The following is a 27,351-nucleotide window of genomic DNA, read 5'->3' on the forward strand; positions in this document are numbered from 1 at the left end:
GAACCCGTGTCCCCTGCATTGGCAGGTGGATTCTTAATCACTGCGCCACCAGGGAAGTCCCCCTCATATACAACTTTATGCTTCTTTTTTTTTCTCCAACAAGTGTGACCCACTTCTGAAATTTTTAGGACAACAAAAAATGTTTGAAGAAATGTTATTCCTATTTTAAATATAAACATTATATTCCAGTTTATAAAACTAAGGATAATAAAGACCCTATGGGGACGTGAAAGCAGTGGAGAACTTCACTCCCACCCTGAAAACAAGGAAAAGCCAGATAAATTACAAAATCGTAACTTTTCTTGGACCTAGCTGAGATCACAGAACAACCCAATAACCTGAAATCCAAGGAAAGACGGGCCTCTCCAAGGAGAGACTGGAGGCTTTGTCCCCTGGGGCAGAGCTCAGAGGAAAACTGCAGGCACTACTAAAGCAGGTGAGAAGTCAACCCAAAGCCCAACAAACTGCTGAGTGTGAGCTGGCGGGAGGGCCTAGGCCACCAGGAGGTACAGACAGAGCACAGCTCACACCTGTCCGCCTGCCAGTGCAGGGGACACAGGTTCGAGCCCTGGTCCGGGAAGATCCCATATACCTCGGAGCAACTAAGCCCGTGTGCCACAACTACTGAGCCTGCACTCTAGAGCCTGTGAGCCACAACTACTGAGCCCACGTGCCACAACTACTGAAGCCCTCGTGCCTACAGCCCATGCTCCACAACAAGAGAAGCCACCGCAATGAGAAGCCCATGCACCCCAACAAAGAGTAGCCCCCACTCGCCACAACTAGAGAAAGCCGGCACGCAGCAATGAAGACCCAAAGCAGTCAAAAAAAAAAGACCCGAATAACACTATCAACCAACATGACCTAGTTGATATTTACGTTCACTCCTCTCAACAACAGCAGAATACACATTTTTCTCAACTGCACATGGAATATTCACCAAGATAGACTATATCCTGGGTTATAAAATACGCCTCAACAAATTAAAAGAATTGAAATGACATAAAGTATGTTTTGGGACTATAATGGACTTAAACTAGAAATCAATAACAAAGATATATGGAAAATCCTCCCAAATTTAAATAAATGAAACAACACACTTTTAACTATAACTATATTACTATCTGCTAGCAGCGAGCAATTAGGAGTTGAAAATTTCTGAAGGTACCTTTTGCAAGAGCACCTAATTCATGACCTATTTATGTTTGAATCTAACAAAGCACGTGCAAGCCCTGGTGATTCCACCTTATACCACATTATGGAACAGGCAAAACTCTAGGGGCAGAACCAGAGCAGTGGCTGCAGGCCTGGGATGGGGAAGGGAGGCTGATGGCAAAGGGGAAGGAGGGGACTTTGTGGGGTGACGGGCATGCTCTAAAGCTGGGGGTGGGGTGACCTGACTTCACGCATTTCTCAGAACACACAGGACTGGACACTAAAACCGCCAGAGTTTACTGTATGTAAATTATAGGCTGATTTTACAAATTAAAACACACACACACGCACAGGAAAAATGAAATTCGAGTTTCAATGTGCACTTCTGTGCACTCTCAGTGCTGGTCGCCCCGTGTGCTCCCGCCATACTTGAACACAACCCTCCCACTCCGACCACAACCCACCAAAAGGAAGACCATTCTGAGCCTCAGTGGACCAAGACCAAAAGTCCAGCAAGCTTGCGTTCTTTAAGAAAATGTACACATTTAAACTGTAGTATTTATCGTGAACACTGCTTCCTGTAATTACTGACAGTCTCCAAGTCCTTACCAAAATGACTAGCATGGACTTCCCTGGTGGCACAGTGGTCAAGAATCCGCCTGCCGGGCTTCCCTGGTGGCGCAGTGGTTGAGAATCTGCCTGCTAATGCGGGGGACACGGGTTCGAGCCCTGGTCTGGAAGGATCCCACATGCCGCGGAGCGGCTGGGCCCGTGAGCTGCAACTGCTGAGCCTGCGCATCTGGAGCCTGTGCTACACAACAAGAGAGCCTGCGATAGTGAGGGGCCCTCGCACCGCGATGAAGACTGGCCCCACTTGCCACAACTAGAGAAAGCCCTCGCACAGAAACGAAGACCCAACACAGCAAAAATAAATTAATTAATTAATAAAAACTCCTACCCCCAACATCTTCTTTGAAAAAAAAAGAAAAGAAAAGAAAGAATCCGCCTGCCAATGCAGGGGACACGCGCGCAGCAACGAAGACCAAACACAGCCGAGAAAAAAAAGACTAGCATTTTCTAAATTTTACAGGTAAGGTTCAGATGCAAATTCTCACGTCTACATGGATAAATATCATTTTTACTTCTAGATCTCGGCTGCTGCCCTGCTTGTATAAGGTAAGTCCACTTAAAGCTCATACTTAATGCCATGACCATTCCCAGGGCTCCTACCAGCTACCTTGATCTCAGGTCTGAAATTCCAGAGGTAAGATGAAGCCTCTGTACCACAGCTAGTGAGCCTTAATGCTCTGTAACAGCCAATGCATTAGACGGGCTTTTCAGAATAAACTTATTTTTCCAGCACGGTAGATTCTCTTGCCAGGCAAGATTTGATTTCAAAATTGCACTAAGTTCTAGAAATTCAGGTTCCATTCTTGCACGCTCCCACATTTCAGGCAGAGTGTTAGGAAACCTTCTGACCCCGGCTCCCGCCCGCTGGGGTTTGGGTAGAAGACAAACTGACCACAAAGAACCACGCTCACATTTCTGGGGCTGTGACCCTCGGGACTCAGTAAATCCCACAACTGGATAGTTTGCGGTGGAAGCATTGTTTGTATTAATTCACGCGCTCTGCCTCCTGACTCTGGACAATTCACTAAAGTAATGATCATTCTCTTTTTATTACAGAAAAGTCTCCAAGTAGCCTGGATTAATTTCTCTACAATGAGAATTTTTCCTTTTATAATTGGGAAAAAGGGAACCATAAGGAATTGCTAAGAAGGGCTGGGCTGGCAGGAAGCCTCCGGGCACCAGGATGGGGAGCTGCCGCGAGGCTGGCGGGGGCGGATGCAGCCGTGGCCTTGGCCCTTCAGCTTCAAGGTCATTTTTATTTATTTATTTATTTATTTGCGGTACGCGGGCCTCTCACTGCTGTGGCCTCTCCCGTTGTGGAGCACAGGCTCCGGACGCGCAGGCTCAGCGGCCATGGCTCAAGGGCCCAGCCGCTGAGCGGCATGTGGGATCTTCCCAGACCGGGGCGTGAATTCGTGTCCCCTGCATCGGCAGGCGGACCCTCAACCACTGCGCCACCAGGGAAGCCCCGAGGTCATTTTTAGATGGAAGGTTCTCTCAGGTTAGATATCACATGATAAACATAACAGTTTTTTTTTTAAGTCCAAAAATTATACTTCTATCTGATAGAGACAGGAAGGCAAGAAAGGCTGTAAAGTCCTAAAGAAAAAGCGTGAGGCAAAATTCTATTTACAGTATAATGTTAAGTATGTTAGAGAAAGAGAGAAAATAAACAGAAGAAATGGAAAGAAATACAAATACAGGCAAGTACTAAAACATTTTTGCAATAATGGACCCGAGTAGGATTCTCCCAAACTTTCTTTATTCTTTAAAATAAATGTTTAGAAACCTAATATAACTTAACAAACACATGGTATCACATCACGCAGGTTTTGATTGGGGGGGATTTATTTTCTCATTTGTTTGGAAAACATAAGGTGAAATTAAGATGCATTAGTTGCGGGTTTCCCTGGTGGCGCAGTGGTTAAGAATCCGCCTGCCAATGCAGGGGACACGGGTTCGATCCCTGGTCCGGGAAGATGCCACATGCCACGGAGCAACAAAGCCTGTGCACCACAACTACTGAGCCTGCGCTCTAGAGCCCGCGAGCCACAACTACAGAGCCCACGAGCCACAACTATGGAAGCCCACACACCTAGAGCCCATGCTCTGCAACAAGAGAAGCCACTGCAATGAGAAGCCCACCCACCACAACGAAGAGCAGCCCCCGCTCGCCGCAACTAGAGAAAAGCCCACGAGCAGCAACGAAGACCCAACGCAGCCAAAAATAAATTAATTAATTTAAAAAAAAAGAAAAGAGGCTCAAGTCACTTAGTGAAGACAGAAGCCAAGTCAGACACCGTTAAGAGTCTGAACGAGTGTTCTGTGGTCACATGTTCACATGTCAGGTCATCGTACGTGTCATTATAAACTTTCATTTCCATCGCAGAAATATTATATATCAAATTGACCCCAAAAAGGAATTTATTGATGTTCTCATTGGAGGCAACGGAGCCTGGCCTTGCATTAGGGTCACTTGATGTGACCACGACGAACCAGGCATGGGTGTCCCACCCTCGCCGGACCAGGACGAGGGGTCGGGTCAGGAAGCCGGAGAAAGGCCCTCACAGCTGCTCAGTACAGGGCGGGCGGCTCGAGGTCTGCTCTGGAGCCCTCGGTCCCCTGTCCCCTCGCCCCTGCAGGGGGTCTCTTCTGGCACCACGAGCTGCACGACCTACATCCCCCTCCTCCAGCAGGGTCGCAGAAGAGAAGACACTTCCCTTAAAAACGAGCTAACCACGTGAAGACCCTCCTCTGCGGGGACCGTGCTGGGAGGACCCCTGGGCGCTCAGGGCCACGTCAGGAAGGCTAAGCAGTAACGCCGGGGCCCCTCAGAGCCCTCGGTGTCACGAGATCCGGGTGGAAAGACCAGGAGGAGATGGGGAGCTTTGCTGTGTGAACTGGAGGAGCGTCAGGCCCTCGGCCTCCGGACCAGGAAACACACTCGGGCCCCGGGTTTGCTCCCACATTCTCAGCTCAACCATCGTCACAGAGCAGACGAAACATCAGCACTGACTGGACAGACAGTGAGGGGCTCCGGAGCGAAGCCCGCGTCAACCCTGGGCAGTAAGTGTCACATTTCAGAAGCCGGGGTGACACCGGGGTCTCAGTGGGGCAGGAGCTGCTTGTGGGCCCGGGTGGGCTGGACCCTGTGAGGGCACCTCCCGCTCGGCCTGGAGCATCCTCGGCGGTGGGAACAGGGCCCCCAGAGAGCCTGCTTTTGCTGAGTGACGTTGTTGGAAAAACTAAATGCAAATGCCACAAGAAACGAAAGGGTTTCTTTTGGGTGATTTCTTTCAGCTTTTACACAACTGCATATGAGAACATGAACATAATCTCTCATTCAACTAGAAGAAGAACAAAATAACAGTGTCAGCTGTCCAGAAAATGTATTTTTGCTCAACGTTCTAACACCCCTGAAAGATAACACTATCCCAGGGGTTTGACAGGAGCCCATGTACCAGACGGTTAAAGACAGTGTTTCCTGTCACGTGAACAGCATCCTGACCTGCAGGTACACGATGCCCACGCCTTCGACTGCCTTTGACCCAAGGAGCTGGAAGGCTAGCTGTTCCAGCCCCGGCGGGCAGGTGTCCCCACTCACCTGGACGTGCAGGGCGCCCTCTACCGCCTCCCGGATGTCGGAACAACTGCTGATGAGTGACAGCTGCTCCTCGGCGCCCAGCGAGCCTTTCAGGGAGCCCGACTGCTCCAGCAACTTCATCTCTTTTCTGGAAAGCAGTGCAGAGTGAGCCGTGAGTATTCGGAAACAATTCAAAATCAAACAGAGGTCTACGTTACTCATCAGCAGGGAAATGCAAATCAAAACCACGGGACGCCCATTAGGATGGTGACGGGGAACAGAAGAGAGAAGAAACCAAGCGCTCGCGGGGATGTGGAGAAACAACCCTGTGCACTGCCGGCTGGAATGCAAAAGCTGCAGCCAGGGGGGCAGATGTCGGGTGGTTTCTCAACAAGTTAAAAATAGGACTATCATGAACTGGCGACTCCACTTTTGGGTGTATACCCCCAAAAGCTAAAAGCTGGGACTCAAACACATATTTGTACCCCAGTGTCCATACCAGCATTGCTCAGTGGCCAAAAGAGGGGAACAACCCAATGTCCACAGACGGATGAATGGATACACAACCACACAATGGAATGTTATTCAGCCTTAAGAGGGAAGGAAACCCTGACACAGGCTACACTGAAACGCAGCAGGACGCCATGTCCTCAGCCTGCCTTTTGTCTGTGGAAAAACTTTAGCCAAAGAATAAGTTTAATCAGAGAAGTGAGAAAATGCAGAAACAAAGGAAAAGTCAAAGGAGACCAAAAAATAATCGTTTAGTCATTAAGCAAAGTCAAGGACCTCTAGTTCCCCCTCAAGGGATAGAGATAATACTCTGAGCCTATCCTGTGAGCTGTCTTGCAGGTACTGAAACCCTCACCAGGTGGAAGAAGTTAACTCCATGACGACCAGACTGGAGCCATGACAGAAGCTGCCACAATTCCGAGAACCGGCCTCAAAGAGATGGAAGCAAACCGAATGTGGAACTGAAGGTTAACTGTACCTAAAACAATCAAGATGACGTCGGGCAGATCACCGATGACCGATTTCGTGGTGACTGTCAGAGCTGCCTGTGCCGTTTCTGCCGGTAGAATAAAAGCTGTCTGGAAAAGCTCTTGCCCCCTGGTTGTCAGCGGGGGGAGTCGGCCTTTGGACAGGCGTCCGTCTCCCTCCACCCCCCACCCCAGCTGCCGGCCTGCAAAATAAAGCAAACCTTCCTTTCCACCAGCCTGGCCTCTATCGGCTTTTGAGTGGCGAGTGGCCGGACCCCACTTCCGGTTACAACACCATGGATGAGCCTTGAGGACATTATGCTCAGTGAAACAGCCAGCCACAAAAGGACAAGTACTGTACGATTCCACTTGTACGAGGTCCCTAGAATAACCAACTTCACAGAGACAGAGAGAGAGTGGGGGCTGCCAGGGGCTGGAGTAGGCTGCTGTCTAATGGGGACAGAGTCTCAGTTTGCAAGATGACGATGACAAGAGTGATGGAGACAGATGGCTGTACAAGTGTGAATGCACTTAATATCACTGAACTGGACCCAAAAATTATTAAGACGATAAATCTTATATGTATTTTAAAATTAAACTTTTTAAAAAAATCTTTAAAGGGTGAAACAAGGCCCATGGTGGGTAAAACCAGAAACCAGTGGCTGTTCAGCCTCAGTGGGCCCCTGGGGAGAAGGGCACAAGGAGGCGCCTCGCAACGTGGACCAGGCTGCGTGGCTGTAACTCACATGTCAAATACACAAGGTAAGCACACGCACAAACGTGCACAGACTTTCCAGAACATTCTCTGGATTTCTCTGCCAGTGACTCAGCCACTTTCACATGGTTTCAGGCCACAGGTTTTATCGCTAAGCCGTCGGAGTCCTTTGGAGGGAACAAGTTGGGTTGGCGCTCCTGGGCGCAGGGTGTCAGCCAGGGGTCGGGGAGGCCCTGGGTTGGGGCGATGGCTTGAGCGTGGCCAGTTACCTGGAGGGTCTGGGTCTCAGGTCACCGCACCAGGCGCTGCGGGAACAGGAGACCACGGGAAGGCCGGGCATCATGTGAGTGAGGCCTGGACAGGAGGGACGGCCCCGGGCCGGTGTCTGCAGGGCATCCCTGAGCCGAGGTAACCCATGGGCAGCCCTGCTCGTCCTGTCCTGTCCTGTCCTGTCCTGCCTTGTCCTGTTCTGCCCTGTCCTGCCTTGTCCTGTTCTGCTCTGTCCTGTCCTCTCCTGTCCTGTCCTGCTTTGTCCTGTCCTGTCCTACCTTGTCCTGTCCTGTCCTGTCCTGACCTGTCCTGCCTTGTCCTGTCCTGTCCTCTCCTGTCCTGCCCTGTCCTGTTCTGCCCTGTCCTGTCCTGCCCTGTCCTGCCTTGTCCTGTTCTGTTCTGTCCTGTCCTCTCCTGTCCTGTCCTGTCCTGCCCTGTCCTCGCCTGTCCTGTCCTCGCCTGTCCTGTCCTGTCCTGCCCTGTCCTGTCCTGCTCTGCCCTGTCCTGTCCTGCCCTGTCCCAGGGAGGCCGGTACTCCTGAGGCACCAGGGCCCACGTGGGTCGGCCAGCTCCCTTGTTCTGTTTTTTTCTTAAAGCTGTGCATTTTGTATTTTGCTTTAGCTACAAATTGAGGAAGAGAAACTTTCCTGCTACTGGTACTGTGAAAAAACGGAAAGATGTGCTGAAATACAGGTTTCTTTATTATTTTACCAAAAAGAAGCCTCAGGCAAAGAGAACAGGTCCACGACGCATCAGGCGGACGCAGCCTCTCCTGCTTCTGGGACGGCTTCGCGAAGAAGCCCTCGCAGGCCATCACCATGCAGGGGACTCAGGCTTCAATTTTTTAAAAGGAGACAGAATCTGTGAGAGTTTTATCATATAAATGATTTGGAAGAGCTGTGGTATATCAGCTAAAACAAACAAACCAAAAAAGCTAGTTACACGAGTTCCAGTATTCTTCACTGAGTGTTTTGGAAGAACTTCTGCCTCGAGCCTTGCAGGGGACCAACATAAATACCTGGAAAAGGTACGACTCTCAGCTGGCTTCTCAGCCTCATACACTCGCTACTCGGAGGCCAAGAACGCCCGCTAAGAGGCTGCAGTGCCCCAGCCTGACCTCTAGAGGGCAGCCCAGCACCAGGACTCAAGGCTCCTAACTTCAGCAAAGTTAGGAGAAAAGATGTTAACAATTAACAGTATAGGGTCCAAAATGGGTGAGCTTTTTGTATATTTCTGTTTTTGAGATTTTATTTTAAACAGACATTTATTAATTTAAAAAGATAAGAACTTATCAAAGAAATAAAACACAAGTATTTCCCAAACAGCAGAATGTGTTCCCGGGTCAGATCCTAAGCCCTGGTGTAGGGACAGGGGACAGGAGACTGTGGGTTTGGGTTATAAACTCTAGTTAATAGTTGTCTTTATGCATGCATTTCCTTAATAAAATTGTTTAAAATATAACAACCTAGGCACTGAGCTGTTTCGGAGGATTCCTGGTGTCCTGTGCTCTGCACCCCGCCTGTAGCCCCATCCTCGCTGCCTGCTTCCTGTCTGCGGCCAACTCCACGAGGAGCGTCACTGTCAGCCTGTTATGAAGTGACAAGGGGATTTGGGGCAGGTTTTTCTACTTCCCCCCTCTTCCCTGAGGTCTGAGGCATTGAGGCAGCTGGAGATGGAGAGGATGCAGCGGGAGGGCAGAGCCAGGCAGGACCAAGCTCATGAACGCAAGTCTACTTGGCCTCCGCCAACAAAAATGCTAAATCACAGAGGCACAGGGCAGGGGCCAGCTGGGAAACGAGGGGCCAGGCCAGGCGTGTCCCAGGGCCCGGGGATGCTCAAGTGCGTCAAGCTGATGCTCCACAAAGGCCCCAGTTACGTCAGGACGACGTGCCGCGGCGCCCTCGGCCCCTGCGGTGGAATGCTGTGCGGACACTTTCTTTTCATTCATTCATCTCATTTTTATCATTTTCAGTGTCTCTGAAGTGCGAAAATACCAAACTTTTTATTAAAAATAGGAGCCACTTGGGGCTTCCCTGGTGGCGCAGTGGTTGAGAGTCCGCCTGCCGATGCAGGGGACACGGGTTCATGCCCCGGTCCGGGAAGATCCCACATGCCGCGGAGCAGCTGGGCCCGTGAGCCATGGCCGCTGAGCCTGCGTGTCAGGAGCCTGTGCTCCGCAACGGGAGAGGCCACAACAGTGAGAGGCCCACGTACCACAAAACAAAAAAGAGTTTCAACATTTTATTTTCTACTACAGGATGTTTAGAAGAACTGAATATGGTAAGTGAGGCAAACCGCAAGGGCGGGACAGACGGCAGAAAAGTCTGTGAAAAACACAGCCACAGACTCTAGAAAACGTTCCTATGACTCAGTTAAAACAACTATTGAGCTAGGCTCTGAGGACAAGAATCGCTTTATTTCTGTGCCCATCCTGGCTGGTGTTTGGAGATCAAACACCGAGGGGCGCCGAGAGGAAGGCACAGCTCCGTCCTCACCTGTGTGACAACAAGGACCACAGAACAGGGGCCACAAAAGGATGTTCCTTGGGACTTCCCTGGGGTGGTCCAGTGGGTAAAACTCTGCGCTCCCAATGCAGGGGGCCTGGTTCGATCCCCGGTCAGGGAACTAGATCCCACATGCCGCAACTAAGACCCGATGCAGCCTAAATAAATATTAAAAAATAATAATAATAAGGATGTTCCTTGAGCACAACAATGACCCACCAGCCAATTTAACCCAATCGGGAAGATACACTGTTTATGCTTCTTGACAAAAGGGTAAAGTTGGCTCTCCTTAAGCCTCGTGCCTAAGACATGGCCAGGGACACTTCATCTTGGGGTCCTGAACCTCTCAGGACCACAGCCAACACCCAGTGTTGCTGTCGACGTGAGCCGACAGCCATTTCGGCCTGCAGGCGGATGGTTTTCTTACTGAAAGAAGCAGTGACAATGCTTTCCTGGCTGAAAAGATTGTGACACTCAGAACTCATCCTCCTGACCAAAATATTCCCAAAAGTAAGGCTTGGATTCGAGGCTCTGAACTTGGTCTCCGGTGCAGGAATGGCACATTTGAAAATCCCCTGATTTACGAAAGGGGAGCAGGTGGCCTTACATTAGTCACAATACCTAAAACTGAGTGGTGCCCCACCTAGGAGGGTGAGCAGACAGCACTCAAACCCAATTCTCCTGGAGGCTTTTGCCAGCAACAATCTGAGCCGAGGCAGTCACAAGATATCCTACAATCCCACTTCCTGTCAGAAGTACAACCAGTTCTGCATATTAAAGTGAACTCGACTTACGCATATGTGGGTTATGAAAACAAAGCCACTGTATGAGGAAAGATCTGTGTGTACTCAAGTCTTAAGACACATAAGAATTCAGTACACTTGCTTGTTCTATAACAAGGATACTAATAGTAATTGTTTTGGTTTGGTGTTTTTTGTTTTGTTTTGTTTTTTTTGGTTGAAAAATCTTACAGGCCAATCTAATTGGCCACCGATAATAGTTTAAAGTATTAGATCTTAATTAAGCAAAGTAGTAGGAAAATAGGAAAGCCTTTAATCTGGCCTAAAAAAAAAGCAACAAGAAAACCCTACTTATAATTTCCCCATGTTCTCCCTGATAACTGAAAGGACTTTAAAAGTGGCCAAGATCTTTAATGATACACCTAAAAAATAAGGCCTATTGATACAAATACCCCAAGAAGTAGGACAAAGAACTTTTCAATTAGGAATCATAAGAGTTTGCTCTTGGTTACAGCTGCACTGGAACTAGGTCTACAAAATAAAAGATGAAACGATAACAGAACTGAAAAGTGTAGAGGTCAGTAAACTACAGTCCAGTTCCCATAAGGCCTGAGAGAGAATGATGATTTTTACATTTTTTGTTTTGTTTTGTTTTGTTTTTTGCGGTACGCAGGCCTCTCACTGTTGTGGCCTCTCCTGTTGCGGAGCACAGGCTCCGGACGCGCAGGCTCAGCGGCCATGGCTCACGGGCCCAGCCGCTCCGCGGCATGTGGGATCTTCCCGGACCGGGGCACGAGCCCATGTCCCCTGCATCGGCAGGTGGACTCTCAACCACTGCGCCACCAGGGAAGCCCGATTTTTACATTTTTAAATGGTTGAAAAAAACAAACAAACAATACTTTGTGACGTGTGACAATTTTATGGACTCCAAAGCTAGTGCTAACACACTAAGTTTGCTGGGACGCAGGCCTGCCCCTTGTTTGCACACGGACTGGCAGCTTCAGCTCCACAAGGAGGAACTGAAAGGCCTAAAGCTCTACTGTCTGGCCTTTCCGAGCTGGTCTGCAGCCCGCACCGGGCTGGCTCAGGGTCGCCTCTCCAGGCTGGGCTTCCCTCCAACCCTGGGCCTGCTGTTGAGCTAAACTCTCAGCTCCAAACCGCCTCCACCAACACGCTTGCCAGAAAGCCAAGTAAAAGCCCAGCTTGTGAGGCCCGGCACGACTGTCACTGCCATCCCCATAGGGACTCCCTGTGCCCCGACTCAGACAAACCACTAATGTGGGAACAAAAGATAAATTTATCAAAGTCAGTGTAATTTCACCTACTTAGGAACGCCATAAATTCCTCAGAGTTCTTTACTCTGTATTCCCCTTAATGGTTGTTACACTCACGATAAATTCCTATTGCTCCCTACGTCACCTTGATGAAATAAAATTCGTATTTCAAGGAATTTTATTTATGAATTTATTTACAAATTTAATTTATGAACTTATTTATACATTTAATCTATAAATTTATAAACTTTATTTGTAAATTTCAAGGAAAATTTAAACATAAAACTTTTCTCTGCCCAGGGCAGAGAAACCAAGGGAGGGTGCTGGTTCCCCCTCAAGGAATATACATCACAATACCTTGAGTTCTTCTCCCGGAACTAAGGCCCCAACCCAGTGGAGGATGGCAACTTCAGGCTGAGCTCAAGATTCCTGGAGCTCTGCCCTTTACTCACCACCAACCAATCAGAAGAAAGTCTGCACACAGTGGGAGATGAGGAAGACTGACCCCCTCTCCCAATGATTCTCCCTTTAATTTCATGGTTGAGGAGAACCTTTGGATTTTTTTTTTTGGGAACATGACCCCGCCTTCTCCCCAGGTTGCCGGCCTCCTGAATAAAGCAACCTTTCCTTCCCAACCAACAGTGGTCTCTCCAGTAGTGGCTTTTGAGCAGTGAGTTCAGTAACAAATGTACATACTTGACATATAACCCTTCATCTTCATCCCCAAAACTTACACAACTGTGCTTTGACCTCTCACAGGAGGAACAGTCCTCAGACTTTCTGAAAGACTGTTTCCTGGGTTATAATCCTCCGGTTGGCTCAAATAAAATTTTCCACTTCTTTCTTAGATTAACTATCAATATTTTTTCATCCTCCACTAAATTAAATACTAAGTTCTTTGTGCTGCCTTGTTCCTTTGATGTCTTTTGAAAACACTCTAGGGCTTCCCTGGTGGTGCAGTGGTTAAGAATCCACCTGCCAATGTAGGGGACATGGGTTCAAGCCCTGGTCTGGGAAGATCCCACATGCCACGGAGCAACTAAGCCCGAGCACCACAACTACTTCGCCTTTGTGCTTAGAGCCCGTGTTCCACAACAAGAGAAGCCACGGCAATGAGAAGCCCGCGCACCGCAACAGAGTGGCCCCCACTCACCGTAACTAGAGAAAGCCCGCGTGCAGCAACGGAGACCCGATGCAGCCAAAAATAAATAAGCAAGTAAATAAATGTATTTTTTTTAAAAAAGGGAAATCTATTAAAAAAAAAGAACTCTTACCACATGATCCAGCAATTGCACTCCTTGGTATTTACCCTTAGGAGTTGGAAACATGTCCATACAAACACCTGCGTGGATGTTCGTTTATAGGAGCTTGGTTCATAACTGTCAAAATGTGGGAGCGCCCAAGATGTCCTCCGGTAAGTAAATGGATAAATAAACCGCGGTGTATCCCAACAATGGAGTACTATTCGGTGCTAAAAGGAATGAGTTATGAAAAGACATGGGGAAAACTTAAGTGCATATTATTAAATGAAAGAAGTCCACGTGAACAGGCTACAGACTGTGATTCCAAACTGCTACAGTATAGAGCTCAGTGGCTGACAAGGGCTTGGGAGGAGGGAGCACGGGTGAAATGGAGCAGGACCCTGCGGGGCCCTCCCGGGTACAAAAGCCTTTTTGTGTCCCCTTTTCTTGTTGGCAGGAAAAAGGGTTCAGCCTCATAGACCTTCCCTGAGTTCCAAAGGGCAGCTTCAAACAGTTGCTGATCAGGGAAGGGAGGGGATGCAGAGACCAGGGAGGAGCGGTCAGGAAATAGCGCAGCCTTGGGGCGGGGTCCCTCCTCTTTCCTCCTCAAGGAATACACATCGCAATACCTGTCTGAGCTCTTCTGCAGAACCCAGGTGGAGGATGGTAACTTCAGGCTGAGCACAGGATTCCTGGAGCTCCGCCCTCTTACCTCACCACCAACCAATCAGAAGGAAGTCCCACACCCTGAAGCGCTCACCCCAAATTTTGCCTATTAAAGACTCTTCCCTAAAAACCACTGGGGAGTTAGGGTCTTTGGAGCACAAGCCGCCGGTTCTCCTTGCTTGGCCCCGCAGTAAACCCTTCTCTGCTCCATACTCTGACATTTTGGTTTTTTGGGCCTCACTGTGCATCAGGCACGTGAAGTTTCATTTGAGGAAACTTTTAGGGCAGTAACTTTTCCTTACGATACTATAATGGTGGATACACGTCCATATGTCTGAACCCACAGAATGTACAGTAAGTCCCTTACATACAAACGAGTTCCATTCCAAGAGCACGTTCGTAAGTCCAGTTTGTTCGTAAGTCCAACAAAGTTAGCCTAGGTACCCAACTACCACAATCAGCTATATATACTGCTGCGTTTACGCTTGCTTCCGGACATCCTGGGCTTGAAATGAAGATACTGTACTACTGTACTCTAGACAGTACTGTACAGTAAGGTACACAAAAGCACAGTGGCTGTCCACTTGCAGAGGATGCACACACGTGACAGTGTACGCCGGACAGGGGAACTAACGTACGTGGATGGACATGCGAACACACGTTTGCAACTTGAAGGCTCGTGTGTAGGGGACTTACTATACAACACTAAGAGTGAACTGTGATATTAACTATGGTCTTTGGATGACGATGATGTGTCATTGTAGTTGTAACAAATGTACCATCCGGTGAGGGATGTTGACAATGGGGGCGCTGTGCATGTGTTTGGGGCTGGGGGGGGGACACAGGAAAGCTCTATACCTCTCCTCAGTTTTGCTGTGAACCTAAAACTGCTCTAAATAATAAGATCTGTTTTAAAAAGAGAGGGACTTCCCTGGTGGCGCAGTGGATAAGACTCCGCACTCCCAATGCAGGGGGCCTGGGTTCGATCCCTGGCCAGGGAATTAGATCCCACATGCATGCCACAACTAAGAGTTTGCATGCCACAACTAAGGAGCTGGCGAGCTGCAACTAAGGACCCCTGGAGCTGCAACTAAGGAGCCCGCCTGCCACAACTAAGACCCAGTGCAACCAAATAAATAAATAAATATTTTAAAAATAAATAAATAAAATAAAAAGAGAAAATGTAGGTATTAAAAAGGAGCTGTTTCATTAAAAAAATATTTATCAACTAAAAAAACAAAAGAACTGAAGCCAGCAAAAGGCAGGGTTGCCCTAAGGGTACATGCACGAGGGGCCTGTGTCTGAGACCCCGGGTCAGGAGTGAAGGAGACAAAGTCAGACCCTACTCAGTCCCCTGACCCAGGAGCATGACTGAGAAAACCCCCAGCGGAGAGTTTGCAGTACACTACACTAGGTCCAGTGCAGGCCCAGGCTTTCCACAGACTACGGCCAAACCCATTCGAGCTCAGAGGTCACCAAACACACAAGGCAACGAAGGGGAACAGGTTTTTTCACCCCAAAATATGCCACCTTGGCACAAGGATTGTTTTGAGATAAAAGCAATCAAAACCCAGCAGATTCAGGAAAGGCTCTTTCCTTCCCCCTCAACTGCCTACATTTACATTGGAAAGGGGGCCTGGGTCAGAAGAGACAGTTTTACCTGAGAAACCCCTGCACAATAGGGCAGCCTTTGTTATCCCAAGGTCTCCTCTCCTTCCTGGGAAAGGCCTTCCCTCCTCTGTATCCTGACGTCCCGCCCAGGCAGGATTTACAGAAGCCTCAGCTGCCCGGCTAAGCCTGGGGAGTCCTAATGGCTTTGGGGGGCTCCCCTTTGTACATAATTACATCTGGTTTTCTCCTGTTAGTCTACGTTGTATCAATTTAATTATCAGACCAGCCAAAGAACCTAGAAGGGAAGAAGGGGACACTTTCCCACCCCTACCGTGATAAACCACCGCAAACTTTTTCTTCTTAGCACCTACTACTACTGTGATAGTGTGGCTTACGAGAAGAAAGATGTAGTTGGTCTTCACAGAGCTGGCACAGAACTCCTAAAAACTCTTGGAATTTCCTGTGAAGAGAGCAACAAATGTGTCTTTTGTTATGTTAATGAGGTGACCTTTGAAAGCACCTCAGGACAGGGGCTGGTTGCCTGTGGCACCATCCCAGTAATTACAGCCTTGCCCCTGACCTGGGGGCGGAGAGTGAGTTCAGTCACCAGCGGGCAATGATTTAATGGATTTAATCAACAGTGCCTAAATGATGAAGCCCCCATAAAACCCAAAGACGGGGTTCAGAGAGCCTCCAGGTTGAAGAGGTGGAGATTCGGGGGAGGGCATCCAGAGGGCAGGAACACTCCCCGCCCCTCCACGTGTCCCCTGCGCCTCTCTTCATCTGGCTGTTTACTTGTAGCCCTAACACCATAGGTAATAAACCAGAAATCTAGTGAGTAGCTAGTCTCCCGGACCCGTGAGCCGCCCTAGCCACGGTTAGCAAAGCCAAGGAGGGGGCTGTGGGAACCTCTGATCCACAGGGCGGGAGCACAGGTGACAACTAGGCTTAATTGGCGTCTGGATTGAGGGGCTCGCGGGACCGAGTCCCTCACCTGCGGAGCCTGATGGCATCTCAGAAGTGAGCTGAGTCGTAGGACGGGCACCTGGGGTCGGAGAACTGCTTGGTCCGGGAAAACCCACACGTCAGGAGTGGAAACCGGAATCTCAACTATTAAACACGTGGGTCGAGCAATTCTTGTGTAAAGGGCCACATAGGGATATTTCAGGCTTTGCGGCCACATGAGGTCTCTGTTACATACTTTTCTTCTTTTTTATTTTATAATCCTTAAAAGTGTTCAATTCCATCCTAGCTCACAGGATACACCAAACACACCGCAGCCTGGATTTGGCCAGCTGCCTGGTTTGCCAGAGCTGATGCTGAGACGCCAAGCATGCCAGTGACTCCTTTTGGCCTGTCCGCCCCCCTCCGCTCCCCTCCCCTCGAGGTTTGGGGTCTTAGTCTGTTGTGTTTGCCACTTAATCTTCAGCCTCCGTGCCCAGCACACAGGAGGTGCTCAGTCAGGGTTTTTGAATGAATGAAAGTGGGAATAAGTCAGGAAAGAAATGTTTTTACCTCAAACTCCCCAATGGTTTCTGCAGTGGAGGCATGGGGGATCCCCCCAGATCTCCCCGAATTCCCTTTACCAGCCCATCCCCCCAGCTTGTGAATTCTTCGTTGCCCCCTCCCTCAGGGCACCACCCTGGACCCAGAAGCCTGGGAGCCACACCCAGGCAGGAGTGTGAAGGCAGCTCCCTAGCCTCCAGGGATGAAAACTCTGCAGAGCACTTTACGCTCCAGGACTCCCACGCAACCTCGCTGCGGCTGGATCTCCTCCCAAAGTCTTACCTTTGTCTGCCTTATCCCGACCCCAGTCCCTCACTGGTTTCTCCCAGAAGCACTTTCTTAATAAATCACTGGCCCTGGAATCTTTGTCTCAGGTTCTGATTCTGAGGAACCTGATCTCAGACAACCCCAGGTACTGGAATTATCAGATATATAATATAGAGCAATCATGTATTAAACGCTCAAAGGTTTGAAAAATGGAACCACAATCAGCAAACAATGAGAAACTGTTAAAAATGAGCAGGTATATTTGGAAAAGAAGCTAATAGAACTTTTAAAATGGAAATTTAATTACTGAGATAAACTCAGTGGATGGTTTAAATAACAGATGAGACACAGCTAAAACTAGAATCAGTAAACTGGAAGAAAGATCTAAAGAATGTACCCAGAATGTCCTGCAAAGAGAGAGGGAGATGGAAAGTTGAAAGAGACTTTAAAAGATCTGAAGGCTAGAATGAGTTGGTTCGATACACATATAACCAGAATCCCAGAAGGAAAACAGACCCAGCAACCTCACTGTGGACACTCTTGCACCTAAGCACCCGGAGACATATGAAAGGATAACAATGCAGCACTGTTTACATTAGCCCCCAACTAGAAACAGCTATAACGTTCATCAGGATAAAATATAAATGAATAACAGCAAAGTCACACAGCAGAATATTATATAGCAATGGACACAGATGTACTACAGCTACAAGCAATGACATGGGTGAATCTCACAAAAATATTTTTATAAAGCACAAAAACAAGCAAAACTAAACCATATATTGTTTAGGGAAACAAATATATGATAAAACTTCTTTTTAGGCAAGGTAATGGTAGATACAAAATAAAGGAAGATGGAGGTCAGATTCAAAAGGTGGACACAGGGTTTTGATAATACTACTCTAGACCTCAAGTTCATGAATGTTTGTTTTACTCCAGTCTCCATAAACTAGTATAAGTGACCTGTTCTTTTGTATATATTTAACGTGGAAAGTAATACTTGCAGAATCTCTATAAAACGTACAGTATAGACAAATGCCGAAGATGCCTGTCCTTGGCATGTCAGATAAGCCACGGCTGGACTCTGTGTCCTACTATGTCCTTGAGTGGGTTCCTGACCATCACAGACCTAAGTTTTCTCTGAAGCGCAGAGTCCACACAGCTCCAGGGCGTGGGACACAGGAGAGCAGTTCCCTGACTCACTCGGGCTGGAAGCTGAGGGTCTACACTCAGTTCCTCCACGCCCCTCACCTGTCTTCACTGCCCTAAGTCCTGTCCTCATAATCTGAGCCCCTGCTTTGGTGTGAATCCCATTCTCCATCAGCCTGGCCTTCACCCGCTCCAAGGCTGCGACAGCGAAGGAGAGTGAAATCACAGGACTTACAGCCTTGAGGACACGGAAAACAAGACCACCTGAGGCCACGGGCTGCTGGATTCCTCCGCAGGTGCAGTGGACTCACCTGATGCTGTCCAGGGCATATGTTACCTGCCGTTGCTCAATGTCGTACAGTTTCACCTTGAAGCCTGCACTGGCGAACAGCATTGCCCAGCTTCGCCCGATGAGGCCACTGCAGGGAGAGAAATTGAGAGGCCACCCGTTAGCTTGAAAATGGAGCATTTCCATTCCCGGCCCAGGAGGAAAGTTTCAAATTACACGGCACCCCATTCCTAAAATCTTTGATATCTTAAAACTACACATTCTAACAGCGGTATCTACTTAAACTGTTGCTTCCATGCAAGAGCTCCTGAGTCCTCACTCCAGTGCCCGTCCAGACCCCGCGGGGAGCATGGCAGAGCCCAAAACCCCAGCAGGGAGGGGGCAGGGAGCCCAGGGGAAAGGCCCCCCTGGGGACCCCCAACTGACCACTGTCAGACAAGTAACTGAATCTGAAGAACAGAGACAGCATTTTCCTTCTCCTCCTCCAATAAATAATTTCTGCTACCACCACCAGCACTTGAGGCAACATAAAAACTGTTCACATCTCGGGACTTCCCTGGTGGTCCAGCGGGTAAGGCTCCGTGCTCCCAATATAGGGGGCCCGGGTTCGATTCCTGGTCAGGGAACTAGATCCCACATGCAGGCCGCAAGAAGTCTGCACGCTGAAACTTAAGATCCCACATGCCACCACTAAGAGCCGGTGCAGCCAAATAAATAAATATATTTTTTAATTTAAAGAAAAGAAATGAATGCAGAGTGCCCAAACCTTGGTTTCTAATATCATCTCCAATGAAGGAAGCGGGCTCAGCGTCCCTCCCCTGAAGCATCCTCACTGAATCTGCACGGATCCACCTGGACCCCCTGACGTTGCCCCGTGGGACTTGGGAGGAAAGGGGAGCCAGTGCAAAGGGGGGCTCAGCTGTTGGCCTGCTGTGATCAGTGAAGCCCTCTGTCTCTGACCCCGAGTCTCTGTCTCCCCAGCATTCGGGGAACCGTAGCAAAGCGCATCATTCGTTTCCCAGTAGATGGAACAGACGGCCCACAGGCTTCACCATGGTGACTGTGTGAGCAGCTCCGGGGAAGGGGGGCCAGAGCAGTAGCCTGGAGACAGGCTCCAAGGAGGACTCTCCCCATTCCAGCCCCCCAGCCCCCCTCCCCCCCAACTCAGCTAATCTACAGTTCAGGTTCAGAAACATTCCCAGCCTCAGAGTGGTTGAGGGGAGGCGCAGAGCAGGCCTCCTCTTGACCAAAATCCTTCCACGGTCCCAGGCGCTCAGCCCCTAATCCAACCAGGCAGCCCGGAGAGGGGCCACTGTCTGGGTTCAAGGTATCTCCGTGAAGCCACTGGTCCCAAATGCCGAGTGCAAACAACGAAAACCATCTCTATGCAACTTCGGAGCAGGGAGCAGCACCACACAGCAGGTTGCACTCCAGATTCTTCCGCACGATGAAATAATGTAAATTTACATGTTATGTACAAACAAATTTTCTGTTAAACCCTCAGTGCCCTAGACCCGCACTGTCCAATAAGGTGGACCCCAGCCACACACAGCTATTTAAATTAACAAGAATTAAATTTGAAAATTCAGTCCATCCACAGTAGAGACCCGTTGCAGAGTACTCGATGGTACACGTGATCACGGCCACCGCCTGGGACAGCAGGGGTGACAGAACATTTCCATCTTTGCAGAGCTGCTCTAGAGCATAGGAGGAAAAAAGAAACCCTGCGGGGCCCAAGCCAGAGTCTGAACGAGATAGTCCTGCATGAAGACATCCTCGTCCACACACACACACACACACTCTCTCTGTCTCTCTCTCTCTCTCTCTGTCTCTCTCTCTCTCTCTCTCTCTCCAAGCTGCAAGGCGCAGGTAAAGGCCAGTACCATTCATGCTGGTCATCCCAGTTGACCCACCAACAACTGGCTGGTCTGAAGTGGGATGCACTGCAAGTGTAAAAACATACTGGATTTTGAAGACTGCCCCAAAAAAGGACGTAAACTATTTCATCAATAATCTTTATATCAATTATTCATTGAAACAATAACACTTTGGAAATATTACGTTAAATAAAATATATTACAATTAATTTCACCTGTTTCTTTTTACTTTCTTAATGTAACTACTAGAAAATTTAATTATGCACGTGGCTTGCCTTTGTGGCTTGCATTCTTGGTCTAAGGGGCAGCAGCAACTTAAACGATGTCTAGAACTATAATTCAATCATTTATCCTTGTATTCAGTTTGGCATTGGGTCACCTAGTTCATCCCCAACTATGCTCCCAGGCTGGGCTCACACAGAAGTCAGTCACATGTCAATCTCCCAGAGGCTGTGGTTCCTCGTGGTCGACAAATGCACTGGGAGACAGACCTCAACCTTCCCATCAAAGATGTTTCACCACACTCTAGGCCGCCATGATGCTCCTGTTTGAATATTGGCTGCCAGGTAAACTAACTGATCTTCATAACTTTGTTTATGGCTAAAAGAATCAACAGAAGACAAATGTCCAAAAGGAAATAATATTTGTAATAGATAAAGACACAAAAAGTTCTACAAGCTCAAAAGTCAAAGATGAACATGCCAAACAAAAGGGGGGAACCTGAATAACGTACGTGAACAAACTAACCGGGAAACATACTTTACTGCCTTAGTTCAACGACAGCAGATAAAATCCCGATCAGGTGGCAGAGGCGGATCACACTCAGGGCAGGTGAGGAGATGGGGACCCCCCTCCCCAGCTCCCAGGGCTTTTACTTCCAGAATTCATCTTAGGTTAATATAAGCAATGCACAAAAATAGTTACTCAAGGTAGAATTTGTACTGGCAAAAAAGTAAAAACTAACCTTCTAATATTCAGAATTGGTTAAATAAATCATATACCGAAAAGGCAAATAGAGCAAATTTTTTTAACCATTGTTGAATACAGAGGTGGGTATGTGGGTATTCTTTTTTCTGTATTTCAACTCTTCTGTGTTTGAGAATTTTCATAATAAAAGGTTGGGGAGAGGGCTTCCCTGGTGGCGCAGTGGTTGAGAGTCCGTCCGATGCAGGGGACACGGGTTCGTGCCCCGGTCCGGGAAGATCCCACATGCCGCAGAGCGGCTGGGCCCGTGAGCCATGGCCGCTACGCCTGCGCGTCTGGAGCCTGTGCTCCGCAACGGGAGAGGCCACGACAGTGAGAGGCCCGCGTACCGCAAAAAAAAATAATAATAAAATAAATAAATAAAAAATTTAAAAAATAAAATAAAATTTTAAAAAGTTGGGGAGAGATGAGTTGTATTCCATACAACAGGCATTAAAGGCAAAGTCAGTTTACTTTTATTGTCATGGGTTTCAAGGTCTGTATGACCTATATTCCCCTAGAGGAGGGGTCGAGAGCAGAAGGCCCACTCCTGGGGGACCCCTCCCCCAGCTGTCAGTCACCGATGACACCACGAAGTGGACACCAGCACCCTGTGCTTGAAGAGGACTGAGCCCCCATCTCCTTAAAGCTGGGCCTAAACTATGGAAACTGTACGTGAGCATCAGGTACTTACTGGGGCTGAACGATGATAACGCTGGGGACACAGCGGTGGGGGTGGGCAGGCGGGGGCAGGAGGGCGGGCACAGGTGCAGCAGGGAGTCACAGCCAGACCCCAGAGGGAGGGGCAGCATCTGGCTCACCGCTTTCCCACGGCTTTCTGGTCCCCAGCACTACCTTACTTGGGGCCCAAATACAATTAGCTTCCTGGCCTTAGAGCCAGTGACATCTTGCTAACTTTTCCTGAACCCTACAAGCCTGGGGAATAGAATGGGTCCTTACCGTTATGACTAATGCCTTAAAGCAGGGGTCCCCAAGCCCCGGGCCGCTGACCAGCACTGGTCCTCGGCCTCTTAGGAACCGGGCCACACAGCAGGACGTGTGTGGCGGGTGAGCGAGGGAAGCTTCATCTGCCGTCCCCCATCGCTCCCGTTACCACCTGAACCATTTCCCCCCTGAACCATTTCCCCCCGCGCCCCGGTCCGTGGAAAAACAGTCTTCCACGAAACCGGTCCCTGGTGCCAAAAAGGTTGGGGACCGCGCCTTAAAGCTTCTAAATTCATAGATCTGAATTGGTATTTCAAAGGCTGCTTATTCAAAGGTAACTTATTCTGTTACACGGCAGCAAAGCAGCCAGGGAGAAAAGTGCAGTAACAAAATTGGTTCAATTCTAATTTTATCATTAACGGCACTTAGCTTTGAACAAGTCCACTCTAGATACTTTTTAAAGTACTTTTCCATTCTACAGTTACTTATTTACTGGGCGAAAGTTGAAGTAAAACCGTCTTAATCTCAGTTGGCTATGGAATATTTGCCAATAAGAGCTATTAAATATTTCTAGGAAAAGCATGTTTAGTGTTGAGCTGACGACAGGCAGCTGGAGCGTCCTAGGGTTTGCTCTGTGCGTCTGTGTATGTCTGTGTGTCTTGTGCTTTAATGCAGAAGTAGCAGAAAAAAATGTATGCCTCACAAAATTTCTTATAAAGAATGTACGTAGTCACCTCAAAGTAAAATTCTGGAATAAAATAAATGAAAACAAGTTCAGGGGATGCATAGCCTGATATAGGACAACATCCTAGCAAGCCTTCCCGCTACACATCTCTGCTACAATAGCTCAAACATCTGTCTACTAGGACCAGGCATGAGGGACATACAATTGGAGATGACAGTTTCTACCCTAAGGGGAGGGTCCCAGAAGCAGAACTTTTCCTGGAGGACTTGGTCCCTGAGCTCAGTCCTAGAGGAGTGTGCCCAGAAAAAGGGGACAGCAAGAGGGCACATGGGGCCCCAGTGAGACAGGCTGGGACCCGGGACCCGGGACCCTTTGCCGCAGTGCTTACACCTGCGTACACACCTCTGCTCGAGCTACAGATACAAAGACACTATAGGGACCTAAAAATAACTGCGCGCATGAGCAGTGGGGACAAATTATGAACAAGATACAAAAAGACCAAAGACCCAACGGCCTCATCTGAGGTGCTAGGGGCAAAAACAAGGTCCTGTGCATGACCACTGCACACAGCACCACCGGGGGGGTGGGCAGACCTCTTGAGCCGCCCCTCTGGCCGACCCGTGGATCTGCCCACACCCTCGCCCCATGTAAGGAAAAAGGTCACCACCACCCCACACCCCCTCAGCACGAGTCCCAGTAAAGCCTTGCCTGAGTCTCTCCTCTGGCACCTTATCAATTTCTGCTGATTAAAGAGTCCAAGGACCTCGGCTGGTCACACCAGGGACACACGACCACGAGCACGCTGGCCTTCCTAGACAGATCCTACCTTCAAAGCTCAAGGCCTAAAACCTCAGTGAACACAATGCAGTGTACGTCGGAGCTCTGAAGTCATATTTCGGCTCAGAAACACCGTGGTCTCTAAGGCCTGGCAACACCGCTAGGATGGATTAGGGGAGACCCATCTCTACCGCCACTTTGTAAAGCTGCCGTTTCCAGGTTTTCCCCCTTTAATGTTCACACAGCCCCGGACCCAAGGGGGTTTTCTCTCCTTTCTTAATTCTTCAAAAACACACTCTTACTCTCTCAGGCCCACTGCTCTGAAGGGGCTCACCCTGCATGCTCTCAGGAAAGCTAAATGCCCTTTACGAAAAGATCAATGGAAAAGAACTAAATAGGGGTTGTATTCCTAGCGTGCACTTTTAAGAGGAAGTCTGGTAATTATTAAGATAAAATGGAAAAACAATGGCCCAGTATGTTCCCTAAACTTTGAAATATGTATATTTTGGTCTGTTGAAATCCAAGAATGAAAGTGAACCAGGTTTTAGCCAATTAATTCACACTCCCCAGGCCCATCTTTTGAATGGATGCCCCTTGGAATGACCTATGGGGTTGAGAGAGAGAAGAGAGAGAGAGAGAGAGAGAGACAAGGGGTACAGGAGGGGAGATGGGAGAGAGAAAGGGACCAGAGGGGAGAGGAGGGGACAGGGAGGAGGGAGGAAGAAGGGAAGGAAAGCAGGGCTACCGCAGAAGCAGAGATGGCTGCTTTCGGAGGTGCTAAAGGTGTAGGGGAGGGACTTCCCTGGTGGCGCAGTGGTTAGGAATCCGCCTGCCAATGCAGGGGACACGGGTTTGAGCCCTGGCCCGGGATGATCCCACATGCCACGAAGCAATGAAGCTCGTGCGCCACAACTACTGGGCCTGCGCTCTAGAGCCCGTGTGCCACAACTACTGAGCCCGTGTACCTAGAGCCCGAGCTCCGCAGCAAGAGAAGCCACCGCAGTGAGAAGCCTGCACACCGCAACGAAGAGTAGCCCCCGCTTGCCGCAACTGGAGAAAGCCCGCGCGCAGCAACAAAGACCCAACACAGCCAAGAAAAAAAAATGCCGGGGAGACAGGACCGTCTCCTAATTCGCGTGGTGAATGAAGTTCTCCAGCCCTTGTCTAATTCTTTTGTCAGCCTCCCTCAAGGAATCAGAAGTAAACTGACTTCCCTTCGTATCTCCTTCCCGCAAGAACCAGAGCCGGAGAAGGGCGCAGTAGACCCCGGAATGACAGGGTCTGGACACCGTGGAGCCACTTACATGCAGGCTTTCTTACATGGTAAATCCTATGGGAAGCAGGATCTGGGGCTGGGTACAGACTGTCGATTAAACTGACTTTTCTGGTGGGAATGGACGGTGGGCGCCGCTGACCCGTGAGTGGTCCAAGGGTCACCTGTACAGTCAACTCTAGACTTCGCTCAACATTGTTGGGTGCCGGCAGAGCACCAGTCCCAGGCCGTGGTTGATACACACTTGACCCTGGACAAAAGGTGCAAGGCAAGCGTAGTCACCAAGCCTGGGACAAAGTACACTTTTTTCTATATTTTATATCCCTTCAGGAGGCAGCCACATGCCCACGTGCCTGGAAAGGACAGAGGCACAGGTAACTCCACTTCTCCATGTAAAGGAATCTGACACAGCGTCCTGTCTCCATCCTCAGAGGGCTCTAAGGAGACACCCGGACAGGGACTTGTTCTCAGGACAGGGCTGTGACGGGGGTCAGGCAGGCCAGCACCTCGGCGTTGTAACCGGACACTGAGCCACCCAGTAGGTGCGCCTAACGACCAACTGCAACTACCGACAAGTGGGTAGACTGCTCTGCTAGCTTACCAACGGAAAGGTGCACATAGACGCGTGTTTTAAAAAATGAAAACAGCAGTTGTTTTACAAGAGGGATGGAGCACAAACCAGAAAACCGTGGATGGAACTTAAGCTGCTAACCTGACACACAACTCCCGGCGAACCCGGATGCCCTCGGGATAGGGGGCCCTCGCCACGCAGGAGGCGCGGATTCGGATCGCGCGGGCCGCGCCCCCCGCCCCCAAGCGGGTTCGCCGGGTGACAGCCTCGGGCCGGAGCGCGCGAGAGGCCTCCGCCGCGCCGGCCCCTCCGGCTGACCCAGACCCGGGCCCCTCCGTGCCTCCGAGCGCCCATCCCTGGGGCTAGAACGTGAGAGACCACCCTTGTGCGGACCCGCGGCCCGACAGCTCTGCGTCCACTCGCAGCGCCAAGCGTCACTGTCCCCGCTGGGGCCGCATCACCGAACTCCGCCCGCACCCGCACCGCTCCGCAGCGGGGCCGAGGCGCGGGCGAAACGGAGCCGCGCCCCGTAGTGCGCCCCCGCCTGCGCCCGGGCCGGCCGGGTCCCGGGAAGGCGCCGGGGCCACCGCAGCCGCGCCACCAGCCCCCCGGGCGACAGCGCCCGCGCCCCGCCGCCACCCTCTCGGCCGTGCGGGCTCGAGCCCTACCTGCCGACTACTGCCACCCCGCCGGGCGCCGAGGACGCTGGGGACGCCATAGCCCGCGCGGTGCCCAAGCCCACAGCTGCAGCGCGCGCCACCCGGACACTGGCTCCGCCCGCCCCAGAGCCGCGACAGGGCCCGGGAGCCTGGCCCGTGGGTGGGGCGCGGGCGGAGCCTCCACCTCTCCACGCCCCGCGGGCGAGCAGGGCTCGGGGCCCGGCAGGCGGGGCGCTTAGCACAGCGTCGGGTGAGGGGGGCTGTCTGGCCCATCGCGGGCGCGCGGAGCATCCACCTCCCCTCGCCCCGGGGCGCGCACGGGAGGAGCTGCCGGGAGGACCACGTGGACTGGACGCCCGGTGGCAGAGCAGCCACTTCGGACTCCAGTAACTCACTTTGTTTTGGTCATTTCCCAACGGCGCCCCTAAAGTCGGTGCACGGGGAGAGGACACCTCCAGACCAGCACAAGGCGTGACCGCTAAAGGACCCCGCAAAATTATCACTGGAATCCCCTTCCCGTGTGAAGACATTAGCACCACTTCCGTCCACACCAGCTCAAGGCCTTAAGCTGAGGACGGTTAGTGCTGAGTTCACACTGGTAGTTCGTTTCTGGGAAGACCCCGCCTTTCTCCGCAGATGAGGCCGAGGCCCAGGAGCCTTGGGACAGCAGGCAGAAAAGCTGGGGGGAGGGGGGAGGGGCAAACTGGAAGGCTGTGGAGCCCGCCGCAGCCAGGCTGTGTTTCCTCCTACCGAAGGCCTAGATGGTTTCTGCTCCAGGAGAAGGAAACGTCACCGCGCCACCCCTGGCTCTTTTTGGAAACAGACCGGAGGAAAGGGCATCACATGTCCCATGACAACACTGTCCACACAGCACAAACGGGGGCACACCAGTCATCCAGGTCAAGACGATTAGGCTGTCGAGCGGAAACGCATGACACTGAGACTCGGGTGACGCATGGAGCCCTTCCTCTGTCTTCCCCGGTCAGGAGCGAAAAGAGGAATGTCAGAGCAAGAGCAATTTCAC

At 50.3% G+C, this 27,351-nt stretch overlaps 1 protein-coding gene across 1 annotated transcript in view; it reads right to left on the bottom strand.

Annotated features, from left to right (window-relative positions):
- CRYL1 (crystallin lambda 1) overlaps window positions 1–26,387 on the bottom strand; it is a 72,682-nt gene extending 46,295 nt beyond the window's left edge. Inside the window, exons 1-3 of the mRNA XM_082859727.1 lie at window positions 26,337–26,387; window positions 18,600–18,707; window positions 5,390–5,516 (exon numbers count right to left, since the gene is read on the bottom strand). Coding sequence (XP_082715853.1) covers window positions 5,390–5,516; window positions 18,600–18,707; window positions 26,337–26,386 — 285 coding nt within the window. The 5' untranslated portion in view covers window position 26,387. The remainder of the gene's footprint in view (window positions 1–5,389; window positions 5,517–18,599; window positions 18,708–26,336) is intronic.
- Between the last annotated feature and the right edge of the window lie 964 nt (window positions 26,388–27,351).

The sequence above is a fragment of the Leucopleurus acutus genome, assembly GCF_964270905.1.
Source record: "Leucopleurus acutus genome assembly, chromosome: 18".
NCBI lineage: Eukaryota > Metazoa > Chordata > Mammalia > Artiodactyla > Delphinidae > Leucopleurus > Leucopleurus acutus.